At 35.9% G+C, this 16,393-nt stretch overlaps 1 protein-coding gene across 3 annotated transcripts in view; it reads left to right on the top strand.

Annotated features, from left to right (window-relative positions):
• LOC117435506 (F-box/LRR-repeat protein 2) overlaps positions 1-16,393 on the top strand; it is an 89,178-nt gene that overhangs the window by 39,195 nt on the left and 33,590 nt on the right. For 2 of the 3 annotated variants that reach the window (XM_059012882.1, XM_034058755.3), the window contains exons 3-4: positions 2,784-2,838; positions 11,631-11,705. In XM_059012882.1, the coding sequence (XP_058868865.1) occupies positions 2,784-2,838; positions 11,631-11,705 (130 nt within the window). Of the gene's footprint in view, positions 1-2,783; positions 2,839-11,630; positions 11,706-16,393 lie in introns of those variants that run through there. The other variant, XM_059012883.1, reaches the window with a different exon arrangement.

The raw sequence follows: 16,393 nt of genomic DNA, 5'->3' as shown, positions 1-16,393 counted from the left end.
GTCATCAGTCCACTGGGGAATGTGGCAGAAGAGATTCCACAACATGTCTTTATATGAGCTACAGACCAGCAAAATGGTTGTAAGGGGAGCTTTTGTGTCCATCAGTTAGAAGGACTTCAGTTAGTCAGTGCTTTGACCTGAGATATGCTGTTGTGGAATCTTCCACAATTGATATATGACCCAAGTTACATGAATAATAAATATCAAAACAATCGCAGATAAAATGCTGGTCTGTTGAAGAAGATACTACACAGGAAATAAGCAATGATAATGCCTTAGTTCTGACAGCATTGACGTGTTCCTTAACACTGGGACGCCATGCTGGGGTGGTATGTGATACAGAAAACATGGACCAAGGTAAAGTAATGCATTTACTGATAGCTTCCCAGTAGGTTCTGTAACGTTCTAAGCAGAATATAGAGCTGTATTAATTTTCAACAGTGATCACGTTTACGGTACTCCCTCATGGCTGGTGCAGGGGCTCCAGAGAGGGCTTTAGTCAGGGACCCAGATGGAGTCGAGTAGAGCCAGGATTAGCAGCGGGCAGCTGTAGGGCAAAAGTCTTCTACAGATCCCCATTTTGCTGCTTTATGACCATGTTGTCTCGAGTGGCCTTACCTCCCAACATCACAGTATGTTGATAAATGTGTGGGTGGGTTTATAATAAATTTTTCTGGTTTTGTATTAAATTATTCTGTAATGTAACATTTAGCAAACATCAGTAAATTAGTTTCAGGTCAAATTTTCTTTTAATGACTGAAAAATCTACAATAACTCTTTATTCACTTAATTATGGAGTTGGTTAATGACGCATAGGAAAATTTGGGAGTTTGCTTTTCTTTCCACAGGCTGTCAGCAGAAAAAAACGGTTATGTGATTTTTTTTTTTTTTTTAGATAGAGCCCTCAAGCAGGAGATGACACCCAAGTCAGGGTCAGTCGTGTAGATTGACTGAATATGCCATTCCAATTGAAACAATGGAAATAACAGCTGCTTTAATATGTGCGGATTGCTGTTCTCCACAGAGGAAAGATGTTGCTTTAAGGAGAGCAGCAAGCAGCACAGATTAAAGTAGCACTTCAACTATTTCAGATAGAATGGTAAACTAGCCCACCACCAACCCTCACCTGGTTATAACCAGCTTTCAGTAGGGAGCTCAAATAGATGAGTTTCATTATCGGTTTATGCTGCTCTAATTGCAGAAGTAGTCGAATTTGACTAAAGTGGCACTGTGACAGGGTGGCTGAGTCGGTGACGTCACGGCAGAAGCAGGAACTTAAAACACTGACACCAAATACTGCAGTTGCAAAGAAAGACACGGCTGGCCGTCGTTTTTATTAACAAAAATAAATAAAATATTCAAACAAAAACACTGTGCTCACAGAGCAAAACAAAACAGTAAATAAAACAAATCACAAACCCAAAAGTTATAAATAAACTATACAGGTCAGGCTGGGCAGTCGCTGACACTGTTCCTGTATTTTAGTTTCGCTTTCTCTCTCTCCACTCTACGCTCCTCTCGTACACCCACCCTGAGTGCCAAGAGCTGCTGACTTTTATATTCAGGTGACCTTCTCCCGATTTAGCAACAAAATTAATCACTTAATTAATTCGGGAGATGGCCACCTTCTGCACAAGTTTATTAGTTATTCCTGGCAGAGGACGAGCACCAATCTCGCCTCTGCCAGAACATGTTTTAAAAAATAAATAAAGCCGCACAGCATTTTGCCGTCATGTTTACAATAAATAAATCATAATACACAACACATCACATGGCGCCTCGTCATCATAAATATAATAAATAAACCATGATACCAATAATAATAATAATAATAATAATACAAAACAAATACAAAATAATACAGGGGCGGAGTGGGACCCCGTTCTAAAATAAAATAAACAAATCAATGTACAGGGCACCTCGCCCTGTTACAGGCACGTTAAACAGAGTCGCAGTAAATTGGCACCATTCATGATTGCAGAGCAGATATTAAGTGTCTTTGTTACAGATGCAGGGTGCAGAAGATGCTGGTTGAAATTAACAACATGTATGTATCCTGGATGATGCAGCAGTGTGGAGTAGTGGTTAGGGCTTTGGACTCTTGACCAGAGGGTTGTGGGTTCAGTCCCATGTGGAGGACACTGCTGCTGTACCTTTGAGCAAGGTACTTTACCTAGATTGCTCCAGTAAAAACCCAACTGTATAAATGGGTAATTGTATGTAAAAATAATGTGATATCTTGTAACAATTGTAAGTCGCCCTGGATAAGGGCGTCTGCTAAGAAATAAATAATAATAATAATAATAATAATAATAATAATAATAATAATAATAATAATAATAATAATGTCCCGCCATTTGCCGAAAATGCGTCGTTCTATGGAGCAGTAATGGATCAGGTTCCTGAATGTGCTGCTTCTGCAGTACAATCAGTGTTGTCTGCACCTGAAATAAAGCAGAAATTCAATTATCTATACCACAGTGTTCTCTCTGTCATTAAAAGCTAATTGTTGAAATGTTTTGATAGTGAGAGGTTCCCATTGCAAAGCAGTTTGATCTCTCCCATGTTTTACATCTTGGTAATTGCTGTGTATAGATAACAAGTTAGGGGTGTGTCCAGTTAAATAAAACCTGGAATGGATCCACCTGCTATGCAATGGGAGTCTTATTTCCAACTACCTTGAGCTTCCTTCATTGTGTCCCTTCAGTGTGCATGTTCGATTAGATTATCCCTTAGTACCTAACTTGTATTAAAAGCTTGTCTGTTCACTTTTTTCCCCACAGAATATTTTCCTATCTGGATGTGATTACCTTGTGCCGATGTGCCCAGGTGTCTAAGGTAAGTTGTTTTTCTTTTTAATGTCCTGAAGCTCAATTTATATTTTTTGTATTCCTGTTTTATTACCGAACAAAGAAAGCAAGTCTTGTACCTGAAGATACTGACTGCCTGCATCAGGGGTCAAATTAAAATATACATAATTTTAAGCCACCATCACAACAGTAAGTACAATACATACTCCATGCCAGTGGTCCCAACCCTGATACTGGGGACCCCCTGTGTCTGCTGAGCTCTCAATTACTTAACTAGACCCTTCATTGAATTTGCTTAATTAGACCTTTTTTAATTGTTCTCGGCGCTTACAGGTTTTTTTTTTTTTGCATAGGTATTCAAGTTCCAGAAACATCACTGAAAAAATCATAATTTTTTGGCATGCATGCGAGAATGAGAGCATTTTATAAATCACTTTACACCACTTAGTTTACACCTACTGTATAAGCTTTACTTTATTTAACACAATTAACACACACACATATTCACAAGTTTCATGCAATACCTGTCTTGGAGCATTCTACTGTTAACCATACCAAGTGCAGTTATATTTAAATATAATTTGTATTAAATACAAAAAAAAAAAAGTATATATTAAAATTAAAAGATATTAGTTATTTCATGTGTTATACCATTGAACTCAGTGTTATGTGAAATTGGATTTGTAGTTGTTACATTTATTTAATCTAAATATTTACTGTGCATTTAATAAATGGCATTCTGTTTCAATATTAAAAAATAAAAAAATAAGTTTGAAATTGTGACGTCCCCAGTTAATCCAAAACCTTCAGTTTTAAAAATGATATATTTATTAAATCATACATAACTTATAAAAGCTACATTCATCCTGCTATGAGTATGTGTCGGATCACGGCAAAGTACGCTTTATTCAGTATTCATCTTAATACAGGGGAATGTTGTAATTAGCTTTTTATGGAAGGGGTGCTGGCGTATTTGTACAGTATCTTATTTGGTGTGGTTTTATTGAAGAAAAAAGTAGTTACAATTTAAAATTCTTACCTCATATGATGAACTCCGCACACAAAGTGAACTCCTGGGTTGGATTGCTAACGTTGATTTTACACATTACTATCTTTTCATGGGTTGCACTAGCTATGATAGTTATAACATAAGACTAGTTATTGCTTAAAATGTACGCATACCTTTAGGGAGGTGTAAGCTGTCCGTAGAATCAAAATGCAACATGACACTTTTGCTGTGTGAGCTTCTCTTTTGAAGAGGATTTTGTTCATAGTTTTCGTCTTCAGCGAATCCTGCGAGACAGCCTCTAAGTAATTATAGGACATCCTTTTAAATTCTATTAGATTCTAAAGTTTCTTATACGATTTAATAGGATAAAAAAATCTTATAGGAATAATTGTAATGTTCCTATATGATCCAATAGGAATTACTTCAATTTCTAAAGGATTCCTATAGGATTTTTTCACCAGGGTTATATTTTAATGTAATGAAATATGTATTTATTATCCATAATGGCTCACACAGAACATTAATTAACATTATTAAAGTTATATTAATAATTTATACAACTTTCCTAAAACTTGGTTTCAAATTTCAATATTTTATACCATAGATATGTATGATTATAATGACATATCTGCGATTCCCAGTACAAAATATTCTTGAATTAGCTGTCTTGTCAGCTTGTCTGTCAGAAGTGACAGGGAGGTGACAGAGAGACAACACTAGGTGCTGCAGGAAAAAAAAATTTTAATCCTAAGAACTGGATTTTTACAAGTAACACAGGGACATGTGAAGGTTTAAGATTTTTAATCTCTAAAACTCATCATTCTTAACATTCCCATGAAGTTTATATGTTTATTTTCGGTAGTTTAAGGTTGTGTCGATTTTACATGTTTCTTCAATGGGTTTTGATCTGCATCACTGACCAAGCCCTCTGAAATATCCTCACTTCTAATTGGCTACCGAGCAGCAATGACATCAGTGACATAGTATGAACCGCCCTTAGTGGTAAACTAACAAAGTATTGTCTTAAATACGTGTGGTGCAACTGAAATAAGAGAGTGCTTAGTTATAAACTAATGAGTAACAACTAAGGACTTCTTAGAGACGTTACCTTCTAACATATGAATGACCTTACTATGGCTGGTGCAACCACGCCCTGGTCTCCATGTTGTTTGGGTCAGGAGAAACAAACCAATCTCTTATCCAGAGATCATTGTAATATAATCGTTTTTGGCACCAAAGTCAATGTCCCTCCTCCATAAAACCCCACGTCATTTTGTATCATTGTCCAAATTTCTCCTGTTTTCTCTTGGGTCCGGACTCGGTAGTCTTTCGTGTTTTTATGCTTTTTGTTTGTTTTGTGTTCGGGAAAAAAAAAAAAATTCTCTCCCTCTTCTAACTTTTGGCTAGCTATTGTTTTCTCAGTTTCACTTTTCTGGTGAGTGTGTCCGTCTTCCCCATGCCCTCTGGTTCCCCACTTTCACCGTCATGTAGTAGGGAAGGGGAAGGGCTCCTTCACTACCAGCTTAATGATCACATAAAGTCTGCTTGTCATCCTCCTTGAGAACAACAAAAAGCCACCATTTTCGAGGCATGGACATCCATATCTACCCCAAATTAGATGACTGGTTTGTGCGGCTCCCTTCAGGGGAAAACCTTTGGAACGCATGGCACAAGGTTCTTCATTCTTTTTTTCAAGACCTGGACCTGTTGGTCTAAATCAGTAACCATTTAAAAATCAGTTACACTGCTAAAAATAATTAAGTAACACATGACAGATGTTATATTTCATATTCATATTTCAGTCCAAAATGACTTAAGATGTAAAGTACTATATGTTACTAAAGTACAATTATAAAAGACACCTGTTAGTTTAGATTTATGAAATTGAACCATATATCGTCAAATTTGAAGCTTTTAAAACCTCCTGACCTTGCGGCTTCTCTGGGTACAAAACCAAATGATTTTGGTTATCTTACCCTAGCACACAACACATGATTTGACACAAATCGGCACACCTGACAAGCCCAGGACTGAAAGGCAGGCAGGGGAGGGTGTTTAGGTCAAGATTGAGGTGCGCTCACAGTGTTGTGTGAGGGCAAGCACCCTGCTAATACCATGCCATGATGACCACCAAAAATTCACAAATTAAAAAGACAATAAATGCTCAAAAACAAGGGATGTACAAAGGTAGACCTAAAAATCAATTTCTTACCTCTAGTAACATTGACACAGATCCCCATTGTAATTTATTTTATTTTAAATACAAGAGGCTGCATTACAAGTCGTTGTTGTTTTTTTTTTAGAATTTAAGGTAACAGAATTTAAGGTAATTCAAGGTAACAGATTAAGGACAAGCATTTAGTAAACTTGAACCACTTTTTAATAAAACAAAAAGCAAAATACTCAATGTCTAGTAATTTAACAAATAATCTTTATCAAGAAACAAACAAACTTATTTCATTTATTAGGTCATAAGTATTAGGTCATGACAACAGTATTGGCACCCCTGCTTCAGTATTTCGTGTGTCCTCCCTTTGCTTTTATTACGGATTTCAGGCATTTATGATAATTTTTAACCAGTGTTGGTGAAATCTGGGCCCATTCTGTCTTGCATATTTCCTTCAGCTCCGGCTTTTTTCAGATCAGTCGAAAGCATTTCTGTTGGATTGAGATTGCGAAGGCTATTTCAGAACTTTTATCTTTTGTTTTCTTCAAGAATTCCAGAGTTGACTTTGCCGTATGCTTTGGGTCATTGTTGTGTTGGAAGATAAACTCTGCCAATCAGCCTACGAGCAGATGGTAGTGTTCTTTGTAGAATGTTTTGATACATGGCTGATGGTCAGACGTGTCAATGTCTCCAGTCCCTGAACTGCTAAAACACCCCCATATCATGATCGAACCACCTCCATGTTTAACTCTAGGTACAAGGTTTTCTTCATTGAAGGCTTTCCCCTTTATTCTCCAAATATACTGTGGTTCATTTTTTGGGTACAATTTATATTTTAGTCTCGTTAGACCAGAGAATGGTTGGTTGGAGAATGCTTCAGATTGCTGTTCATATTTCTTGGCTTATTTAAAATGGTTTGTTTTATGAATTTTCTTTTAAAAGTGGTGTGCAGTGAGGTCTCCAGTACTTGCATACAACTGTTCTGTGTTCAGGTGCCTTTGTCTTTTGTGCACTATGCCTGATGTTTCTAAATCTTTCTTTTAAGTCCTTATCTGTTATCTTGGATTTTCTCGGCTGATTCTCAATCAGTCATCACATTTATTTTATATAGCGCCTTTCATGCCAAGGCATCAAAGCGCTTCACAGTAAAAACAAGTATACAATATAAAAATAAAAACATCAATACTGAAACATTCAAAATAAGTTACTTAACAAAAGATATTTCATATTTAAAACAATCCAATACACACTTCAACAATATAACAGAGAACATGGAAACACAAAACACTCCAATACAGAAATAGGCATTTGTGTAAAAATGCATTTTAAGTTTAGTTAATTATAATGACTGAATCAGCATTACGAATTTCAAAAGGGGGAGTATTCCACAACGCATTTGCATAATGACTAAAAGCTCGTCACTGTAGAGTCTCTTACTGAACTTGCTGTTCCTGTAGCTTTCTTTGGACGTCCACTTCTTTCAAGCATTTCAGTTGAATTGGTTCTGTGGTACTTCTTGATTATTGCTCAGATTATGGATTTTCGTATTCCATATTTCTTTCATACCGTTCAGTAGGTATTTCCTTTGTTGTAGTTTGCTACGAGTGCTTTTCTGAAACGTGAATCCAACTCCTTTGTATTATCTGTTGTGTTGCCCAAACGTTGTTCTTAAACAGATGTTTGAAATAATTACCTATTTTTCTTTTTTCTGGATATTGACTTTTTAATGCAGCTTAGTTACTGTGTAATGGTTTTCAATCAATGCATGTATTTCTTTCTTAAATAGTCTACTACATACTGATGTTATAGTAATCGGTTATTTTATCCTGTTTTAATTTGTGAAAAACTGTGTAACCAACTTCTGTGTTCTTGCCTGTCCACCTTGATGTCTTTCATGTACTGGAGACAGTGGGACGGTTTCATCAGGTGCAGCCGCTTCAAAATCACGAAGCCTGACTCGTCTACTAAAATTATGCAACACTGCACACGCCACTATTATACAGTTAACTGAGCATATGCATTGTGAACCGATGTAAAAACAGGCACGGGCATGGTGTCAGGAACGTGAATGCTTTTAGTACCTTCCTTCATAAAATGGCTGCAAAAAAGTAAAGTGAAAGATGTTTCATTGAGACTATAAAGGACTATGATGAGCTCAAATTAATACAGCATTTTTTAAAGGTACGGCAATAATGAATTCTGTACAATTTTCAAGTAGGCTAAAATTACACGTAGATGTGTGTGGAGACTACGAATGAATACAGCTTTCAGAATGAATATGGTAGATTGTCTGCCGTACATACAGCATTTAAGTAACAATTATTTCCATTTCATTCTTGAAAGAAAAAGGGAAATCTTGTGACTGCATTGTTTACCATTTCCTGTACATTTAAATAAAATACATTATAAAACTGTGTTGTCTTATTCAAGTAAAATAATTCATTGTTGGCCTGAATTAAGTAAAGCCTCAAAACAGAAGATTCTTAGGACTGTAGCTTCATGCATGTTACTGGAACTGTAATATTTTATAACAAGAATTGAGATCACAGATCACCAACCCCCTTGAGCGTTTACTCTGTTTAACTGTAGAAATATTTGTGACAAGTAAGAAGAATGCATTCGTTATACCTGTGATATTTCAAACCCAAACCATGTTGCTCTTTGAGTTCTGTTGTCTCAGCTTTGGGGATCTAAAAGCCACTCTCTCACAACCAGCTCTGAAATACGAAATGCACATATTCTCCGCTGTAGTGTGTAGGTCTGTTGCTGAGCATTGTGTGGTTGCTGTGTTTACCAGTCACTACACTTTGTTCTGTCACTTACTTTGAGAATCAATCTTGTTTTCCCACTTACCTTATTTCAGTGTGTGGGAAAAGGTGAAAACTGTAACAGCCTAGTACCACTAGGAAGAGACTCAGTGAATGCAGTAACTACATCAAGTGTAGCAACTTCACGGACTATATTATTATTAAGGCAGGACTGAATGGCTGCGATTTCTATCAGGTGGAAAATAAGGAAAGGGATTTTTTTTAATGTAAGAGCAGGTTTTGTACTGTAGTTCAATTGTAAGACTGTAGTTAATGCCTTACCCAGTAAGTCAGAATTAAGTATGTACAGTATTTATTTGGAATTACTCTTGACTTCAGGGTAATGTTACATTTTACCGAACTAGGCAGTGGAATAGCCTGGACACGAACCGACGACCTCCAGGCTATAGGGCGCATCCTGTGCTCCACGCAAAGCGCCTTTACCGGATGCGCCACTCAGGAGCCCCTTCATTTTATAGAGATTCTATAGTGGGGCCCCAACTTTCACCCCCAAAAAGCTTTTCATAATCATACAGTAGCCCCTCGCTAAACCGGACATGTTTGTCCGACATAAGGAGGTGTCAAAAACAATACAATAAAATCGCACACATGTACATTTTATAGTTTTTTTTACAATGTATTTTAAATTTAAATCATTGCGCTGAAATAACACCAATGTGTTTTGGGTAGGCTACACATTACATTAGGTAAAAATATAAATCTGTGATTTTATTGTATTTTTTTAAACCCGACACCTCCTTATGTCAGACAGACATATCTGGTTTAGCGAGGGGCTACTGTGTGATTATGAAAAGCTTTTTGATAGAAACACGTTTTTTATATAGGGGTGGAGGGATTAAACTGCATTTCATTATTTTTATTTTATTTATTATTTTTCATTATTTAATTGAAAAAATGTCACACGACTCTCGCAATGCTAGAGATGTACATTTCTGGATTTGTTTATGTTAATTGATAGTTAATAATATGCCCTGTATTGAAAAATAATAAATTGATGACGGACTACGGTATAGTGTCTTATCTGCACATGTTGGAACATTTGTTAGCTAATGAGAGCTGTAGGATTGGTATAGGTGAAGCCAGATAGATTTTAGTTTTGATTTCAGTTTGAGCTGCTGCATTCCTTCAAGGCACTTGCGGTGAAAGCAGTTTACATCTCTAGTGCGAGGGGGCAGGGCACAAGCTGTCACAGTAGATCAGCATGGCTTTGCAAGTGTGTAGAAACCACCACACGCTAAACTTGGCTTTATATCCTTAATTACTGTACCTCTAAAAGACAGATGTACAGTTTGCATGGGGTTGCATGCTCCCAACAAAATATATTTTGGGTGGTTTCTGGAGAAATTGACAAAGAAATTGAAACACTTTTTTTTTTATTTTTCTTCTGTGAATTGAAGGTAGAGTTAAAAGGGATATGTATTTTATTGTTATTCATTTATTTGGCAGTTGCCTTTTGTCTAAGGTGACTTACATGTGTTACAGGGCTTGATATTTAAATAGTGTAGTTTTCAGTAAGTGTAAATAATATTATTCAAATACATTATGAACTAGGATGCAACAAGTTAGGATTACAACAAGTTATAGCTACAATGATATAGTAGTGCAAGGACAGTGCATTAGCTGAGGATCCACTAACGTGATACATAGGTCAGGCAAATCCAGTGCATAATAGGAGCAGTAGAGCAAGAGATCTACAAGTGCAGTCTTGAGGAGACGGTGGACGGCAGTGAGAGATGGAGCAGTCCTGAAGTTCTCCGGTAGCTGGTTCCACCACACGGGCTAGGGATGAGAAGGAGCGGGCATGGGAGGATGGAGAGTGTAGGGAAGACATGACCAGGTAGCCAGTAGAGGAGGAGCGGAGAGGGGATGTAGGGAGACACAAGGGATTAGAGGCAGGAGGGGGCAGCGTGGTGAAGAGAGCATTAGGCAAGCTGGTACATACTGTGCATAATACAAGTGTAAGACATCTGAGCAGACAGGCCCCCAAGTGAGATTAATATTCATATTGTTTTTTAAACCATGATTTTCAGGTATGGGATATTTAATGGTGGCGTGGCAGCAATCATAAGGCAAAGTAATTGCCTAAGGTCACATTTTCTAAAACTGTGATTGCCAAGACAACATTCATTGTGGTAACTCAATTGCAGAAACCGTTTTTTTTTGTAAAATGCTGAAAAAATATATAATTCTGGATTAATTGGATTGGTAATAAATTGATAACATTTGAGGTGTCACTACCTGTGGGTTGCTTGTTAAAATGTTTTACCTAATGTTCAGGGGACAGTTATCTATTCAACAAAACCATGAAGTTTAGTTAACTGGTCTAATCAGGCATAAAAGGGCATCCCTAGTCATTCATCATTCATCGAAAAAAGTGCAAATGCCCCAATACCTCAGCACCACAAACCAGCAGGCATGTCCTAGTCCCAATAACACAGTGTATTTCACCAGGGTTTCATCACGTGAGCCGGAACAGCTTGATTACAAGGTGGTCCTAAGGGACAGCAGGACTCTCATTTGCTTTTGTTTGCTCTAGTCTGTTTTCCTGACACATTTATTTGTTTGTGTAATTACACTTTGTGCATTGGGTTATAATTCAAGAGTAAGTGTAATAATTTCCCCTTGTAAAGTAACATGTGGTTTTTGCATTGTGAATTTATAACTGTACGAATTGACATAACAGATGGACTTCCAGGAGCTGCATGAGAATTTGAAAAACAAGTGCAGCGATAAAGTTCACTTCCAGTATTGTTTTCATCATTGATTTCACTACACTTCAGGATTAACTAACATATTTGTTTGTTTATTAATTACAGGCATGGAATGTCTTAGCATTAGACGGAAGTAACTGGCAAAAAATAGACTTGTTCAACTTTCAGACAGATATAGAGGTAAGTTTTGCAAGGACATTTTTTCAGTCAATTAAACTGTCAGCTACCTACAACTGGTAAAAGTGAGTGTGGGTGTGTATATTAGGGCAGCTCTGATTTAATAGATTAATCAACTAAAGAGTTGATCGCAGATTAATTTTATTTGATTTAATTTAATCATGCAGAATTTTATTTTTGTATATAAAATAAAATCAACCAATAGAAGAACTGCATTTTCTCAGCGTCAGTCCAATCAATAGTGAGCGGAGGCGGGACATAAACAGTTGACGGTCTTCAGTAGGTTTAACCAATGGGAGAGTCAAAGATTTGCCCCTTGTTATATAATACAGTTATAACTAATTATTTAAAAGCACCTTAAAAGTATGTTTTCAATTTAGATTTAAAAGAATCCAGTGTTTCAGCCTGCCTAATGGTAATCGGAATAGAGTTCCACAACGAGGAGCACAACAGCAAAAAGATCTGGCTCCAGCTGTTTCAAGACGACTTTCTGGAACAATTAAAAGTTCTGCATTTTTTGATCTCAAAGAACGACTAGGAATATAGAGAGTTAATAGTTCTTGGAGAGAGGATGGCCCTAATCCATGAAGGGCTTTATAAGCTATTACAGCAACTTTAAAATCAGTTTGGTAGCTCACTGGTAACCAATGTAAGGACCTGAGCACTGGAGTAATGTGTTGAATGACGAGTATGAGAAAGCAGTCTGGCAGCTGTGTTCTGAACAAGCTGAAGCCTTCTGAGTTTAGTGGCAGGTATCCCAACAAACAAAGAATTGCAATAATCAAGACGAGAAGTTATAAATGCATGTCTCAACATCACTGAAACCCTCGCATCCAATACAGATTTTAATTTGGCAACATTTCTCGAATACAATACAAACTGTGCATTTAAACTAGATCTTCAAATTAAATATCATGCTTTAAAAAGAATATGCACTTAAGCACTATATAGGTAAACAAAATAATTATGACAAAATCCAATAGACAAATGTAACTAATACATAAACACATTCGCTTTACTTTTGAGTGCCAGTATAGGGAACTTTACCAAAACGTTTTTAAAAATGAACTTTTTTCTTTTTTTTTTTTTTTAATAAACCCATTCAAACTTCTGATCTCGCATCCACTCGAGGGTGGTATTGCTGCAGAACGAAGGCTCCCAGTTGCACACACAGCACTACCCTGTGTGAGCTCCCTGCGAGAGCTACGCTGTGGGAGCCTTCATTCGCAGTGCTTACAAAGGTACCACGAAATGTTCCTGTCAGGACACTGCACTCTGATTGGCTATCATGTTATTGTTAATAAAACAATGAACAATCCTCTCCCTATACCGAAACCCTAACCTTAAGGTCAGTATCAGAATAATGTAATTGACATATCTAAATTAAATTAGATTTTATATTAAAGAACACAAATTCACTCCTTCATTGAGACCAATTGGTTCTAATGTTTGGAGGGCAAATATCCAGAATGCTTCTCTCCTTAGTAACAAAAGTATCAAATTCCCACCTCGAGCTGCTAAAGTTCATTTCTCCACCCCCACAAATAGTAATGAATGAGGACATGATCCGTGACCAGCTTTCTTTATAGTGTTTGGCAATTGCATATTCTTGATTTTGGTTCCTAATTGCTTCTTTATGTTCAGAGACCCCTATTTTGAAGGCTTTTTTTGTTTGACAAGTTAACATATAAATTACTCCAATTGTATTACAGTTAATGAAACAGTTAATAGTTTTAGTGTTTACAGTATTTGAGCAGTGGACACAATGTCCACATTTAAAATTACCATCCGGTGGATTAGATATCCATGTGATTGCTTTGTCTACTTCTGGACTAAATGAATGAACCAATTTGTCTTTAATGTTTTTTGCACATTTAAAAGCAATGTAGGGCAGTTTGTCTGTTATCGAATTCAAAGAATGATCACTTTTTAGTACCTGCCAATGTTTGAAAAATATCCCCTTTATATCGTTAGACAGATAATTAAATTCAGAGGTAAAACAAGATACTGTTAGATCACTTTTAGTATTTTTAACTTTATTTAAGAAGTGTCTCTCGATCACAATCTTTAGCTTTGTACATTTGTTTCTTTTAAGAATACGGTCGTCATATCTTCGGGTAATAAATTTGGAGTGCATTTCTTCAGGGGGCATTGATGCTGTCACCTTCTATTTAAATTCGAGACCTTCCGAGGTTATTCCACCCTCTCAATTAATTAGAGATTTACTTGATTTGTGCTTAAATTCCAATTACAGTACAGCCTCGCTATAACACCCTTCATTATAACGAACCTTCGGCTATAACAAACCTGGTCCCTGCTCCCCAAATTAAAAATAAATAAATAAGATAATATAAATTCTGTAATGAATAGGATAAAGCAAAGGCAGAATACTGTATACATGATGTGAACAGGTCCATGTAATTCTACTTTTATTCACAATCTCATCTCATTAACTTCAACAGTTTATTGTTCATTTTGATTGTCCTTTCGTTATAACGAACAAAAGGCTCGGACTCCTACAGTTTGTTATAGCGAGGGTGTACTGTATTTTGTGTTTGAGGGTCAATATTTTTCCCAGATAAACGGTGCAGCATTTGCTCCAAATTATGTCAATTTGTATATGGGATTTTGGGAGGAGAAATTAATCTACAATAATGATAACATATTTTTACCGTTTATTTCTATGGCTTAGATACATTAATGATGTCGTATTAATATAGAAGGGATCGAAGACTCAGCTTGATCATTTTGTGCATTATATTAAATCTGTAAATAGTCATGTAAAATTTAAATATGAATCTGATCTAGATAGAATACATTTTTTAGACTTAGAAATATCTAAAGGTAAGAGCCAATGGATTGGAATTCATTGCTGGTAAAAAGTAAACATCCACACTCAATGATAATAAATATACCGAAAGGTCAATTCTTATGGGTAAGAAGGAACTGTAGCACAGAGTCACAAATTGAAATTAAATCTGAAGAAATGAATTACCTGAGGATATGACGACCGTATTCTTAAAGAAACAATGTACAAAGCTAAAGATTGTGGTTGAGGGATATTTCTTAAAAAGAAAGTTTAAAAACACTGAAAGTGATCTAACGATGATGTGTTTTACCTCTGAATTTAATTATTTGTCTAATGATATAAAGGGGATATTTTTCAAACATTGGCAGGTACTAAAAAGTGATCATTCTTTGAATTTGATAACAGACAAACTGCCCTGCATTGCTTTTAAATGTGCAAAAAACGTTAGACAGATTGGTTCATTCATTTAGTCCAGAAGTAGACAAAGCAATTACATGGTTATCTAATCCACCGGATGGTAATTTTAAATGTGGACATTGTGTCCACTGCTCAAATACTGTAAATACTAAAACTATTAATCACCTAAGATCGGGTAAAAAAGACAAATTCAAGGTTTCATTAACTGTAATACAATTGGAGTAATTTATATGTTAACTTGTCAAACAAAAAGAGCCTTCAAAATAGGGGTCTCTGAACATAAAGAAGCAATTAGGAACCAAAATCAAGAATATGCAATTGCCAAACACTATAAAGAAAGCTGGTCACGGATCATCTCCTCATTCATTACTATTTGTGGGGGTGGAGAAATGAACTTTAGCAGCTCGAGGTGGGAATTTGATACTTTTGTTGCTACGGAGTGAAGCATACTGGATATTTGCCCTCCAAACATTAGAAACAATTGGTCTCAATGAAGGAGTCAATTTGTGTCCTTTTAATATGAAATCTCTGATATTTCAATTACATTATGTTGAAGTATCTTCAATGTTTATAGTTTCTATTGTATGGATCTGTGGTATACTGATGATGAAATAATCTGAAATCATGATCGAATTTGGATATGTCAATTGCATTATGCTGGATCAATTATTATATTTTATTTAAAAAATCTACAAAATTACACTATGTGGCAGATTGCTGCTGAACATATATAGAATGCTAGTGTTACAATTGCATGATGTTGAATCAACTATAATGTCTAGGGTTTATGTGACGTCCTATTATTTTTTTTATAATACATGGATATTAGTATCTGTAATAAAAAAAGACGATAAACGGTTGTTAACGTTCAAATTGCAGGTGAATTTAATGAATAATAATAATGTACATTAGGTCAATATTAAAGAATCTTAAATATAATTTTATTTTTGATAATTCAGGAATGGTGAATTAAACTGGATAGATAATGAACTGCAAAAATAACGTAATTTTAAGGAAAATGTGTTCAGTTGGGACAGATTTGTTAAGTGCCTAAAAAACACAAATTGTGGGTGTAGTTGAGTGATTGAAATTGAGTGATTGACAGGAATATCTTTAATGTACCAGCTTTATATCAATATATATATACACTACCGGTCAAAAGTTTTAGAACACCCCAATTTTTCCAGTTTTTATTGAAATTTAAGCAGTTCAAGTCCAGTGAATAACCTGAAATGGTACAAAGGTAAGCGATAAACTGCCAGAGGTTAAAAAAAAAAGTTTAGGTTACCAAAAACTGAAAAATAATGTACATTTCAGAGTTATACGAAAAGGCCTTTTTCAGGGAACAAATAATGGGTTAACAACTTACAGCTGTTCTGCAGCAATGGAAGTAAATTAAGCCTTGAAAGTTGATGCTAACAATTCCTACAGGTGTCCCAACTTTTGTTGATTACTTACAAACCCT

Source organism: Acipenser ruthenus, chromosome 3 (assembly GCF_902713425.1).
Source record: "Acipenser ruthenus chromosome 3, fAciRut3.2 maternal haplotype, whole genome shotgun sequence".
Taxonomy (NCBI): domain Eukaryota; kingdom Metazoa; phylum Chordata; class Actinopteri; order Acipenseriformes; family Acipenseridae; genus Acipenser; species Acipenser ruthenus.
The sequence above is the reverse complement of the archived record's forward strand: the minus strand, read 5'-3'. Positions and strand labels throughout refer to the sequence as shown.